Here is a 1,729-nt window from a genome sequence, read left to right as displayed (position 1 = left end):
CGCCAGCTCCAAGTTCACCCGGGACTTCATCCTCATCTCCGAGTTCTCGGAGCAAGTGGGGCCCCAGCCCCTCCTGACCATCCCCAGTGATGCCGAAGTGTCGGGCACTTTTGATCTTAATTATTTTTCCCTGCGGATCATGTCTGTGGACTACCAGGCTTCCTTCGTGGGGCACCCACCCGGCTCTGCCTACCCGAAGCTGAACTTTGTGGAGGACTCCAAAGTGGTGCTGGGGGACTCGAAGGAAGGGGCCTTCGCCTACGTCCACCACTTGACTCTGTACGACCTCGAAGCCAGGGGTTTCGTGAGGCCCTTCTGCATGGCCTACATTTCTGCTGACGAGCACAAAATCATGCAGCAGTTTCAGGAACTTTCTGCCGAGTTCTCCAAAGCCTCCGAATGCCTAAAGACGGGGAACCGGAAAGCTTTTGCTAACGAACTGGAACAGAAGCTGAAAGATCTCGACTACACCAGGACTGTCCTGCACAACGAAACCGAGATACAGAAGAAATCCAACGACAAAGGGTATTACACGACCCAGGCAATCGAGAAGGCCAATGAGCTGGCCAGCGTGGAGAAGTCCATCATCGAGCACCAAGATCTGCTGAAACAAATCCGGTCGTATCCCTACAGGAAGGCGAAGGAGGCTGATTTCCAACCCTACGAACCGGAGGGTGCGCTGGATCCAGCCAGCGCGGGCTGTGACCAGGATCTGGCTGCCGCCGACCTTGCCGAGCCCAGTGACATGCACCTCTACACCCACACGCCACCCTACACCCCCAAACTCATCAAGGCGAAGTCTGCCAAGTGCTTTGACAAGAAGCTGAAGACACTGGAGGAACTCTGCGATGTTTATTTCTTCACCCAAACCCTTTACCAGCTGCGTCAGATCGAGAGGACTTTCAGAGGTGACGTGTGCTACCTCCTGACAGAGCAGATCAGCAGGATGCTCTTAAAGCAACAAAGCGTCACAAATTTCCTCTTTGAGGATGTCTCTTTTCTGGATGAAAAACCACCTGAAAAGCAGTTCAGAGACTGTCAGGGGTTTGGCCAAGATGCTGTCGACAGAAAGTGTTTGGAAGAGGCCCCCGCCCCTAAAGTGGTCATCAGCCTGGGGTCCTACAAGTCCAGCGTGGAGAGCGTGCCCATCAAGATGGAGCAGGAAATTGAGGACTCCCAAGAGCCCAAACTGTCCGAGTTGGTCACGTTCGAAGCCCAGGAGAACCTGGACTATCTGGATGCAGATATTAAAGGCAGCATCAGCAGCGGTGAGAGCATCGAGGTGCTGGGAACGGAGAAGTCTGCATCTGGCCTGCCGAAATCGGAGAGCCAGGCCAGCCTGCCCGTCAGCCCCAGTCCCCAGGCGGGCAGGAGCAAGGTGGGCAGCCGACGGACCGTCAGCGAGGACAGCATCGAGGTGCTTAGCACCTGCCCCTCCGAGGCGCTCATCCCGGAGGATTTCAAAGCGAGTTACCCAAGTGCCATTAACGAGGAACCTTACGCCGATGATGAGGAGGGAGGCCTTCGTTTCACCCCCAAACTAAACCCCGACAATGCCGACGAGCAGGAAGACGTTTCGCAGCAGGAGAACTTGGTGCAGGTTGATTCTGCCTGTTGTATTGGGAAGGAGAGTCCCAGCTTCCTGGAGCCTTTGCCTGAGCTGGGGCAGAAGCCCTGCGACGAGGACGGGGTGGTCAGGATCCCCCCGCAGCCGTACCGGCAGGGCGCC

At 56.4% G+C, this 1,729-nt stretch overlaps 1 protein-coding gene across 1 annotated transcript in view; it reads left to right on the top strand.

Annotated features, from left to right (window-relative positions):
* Nucleotides 1–4: 4 nt before the first annotated feature.
* The window catches only part of SMCR8 (Smith-Magenis syndrome chromosome region, candidate 8), a gene marked incomplete at its 5' end in the record, with an annotated part of 4,979 nt that continues 3,254 nt past the window's right edge, over nucleotides 5–1,729 (top strand). The window contains one exon of the mRNA XM_010145195.1: nucleotides 5–1,726. Coding sequence (XP_010143497.1) covers nucleotides 5–1,726 — 1,722 coding nt within the window. The remainder of the gene's footprint in view (nucleotides 1,727–1,729) is intronic.

The sequence above is a fragment of the Buceros rhinoceros genome, unplaced genomic scaffold (genome assembly GCF_000710305.1).
Source record: "Buceros rhinoceros silvestris isolate BGI_N320 unplaced genomic scaffold, ASM71030v1 scaffold37441, whole genome shotgun sequence".
In the NCBI taxonomy this organism is placed as follows: Eukaryota; Metazoa; Chordata; class Aves; order Bucerotiformes; family Bucerotidae; genus Buceros; species Buceros rhinoceros.
This window is presented reverse-complemented; position numbering and strand designations above follow the sequence as displayed.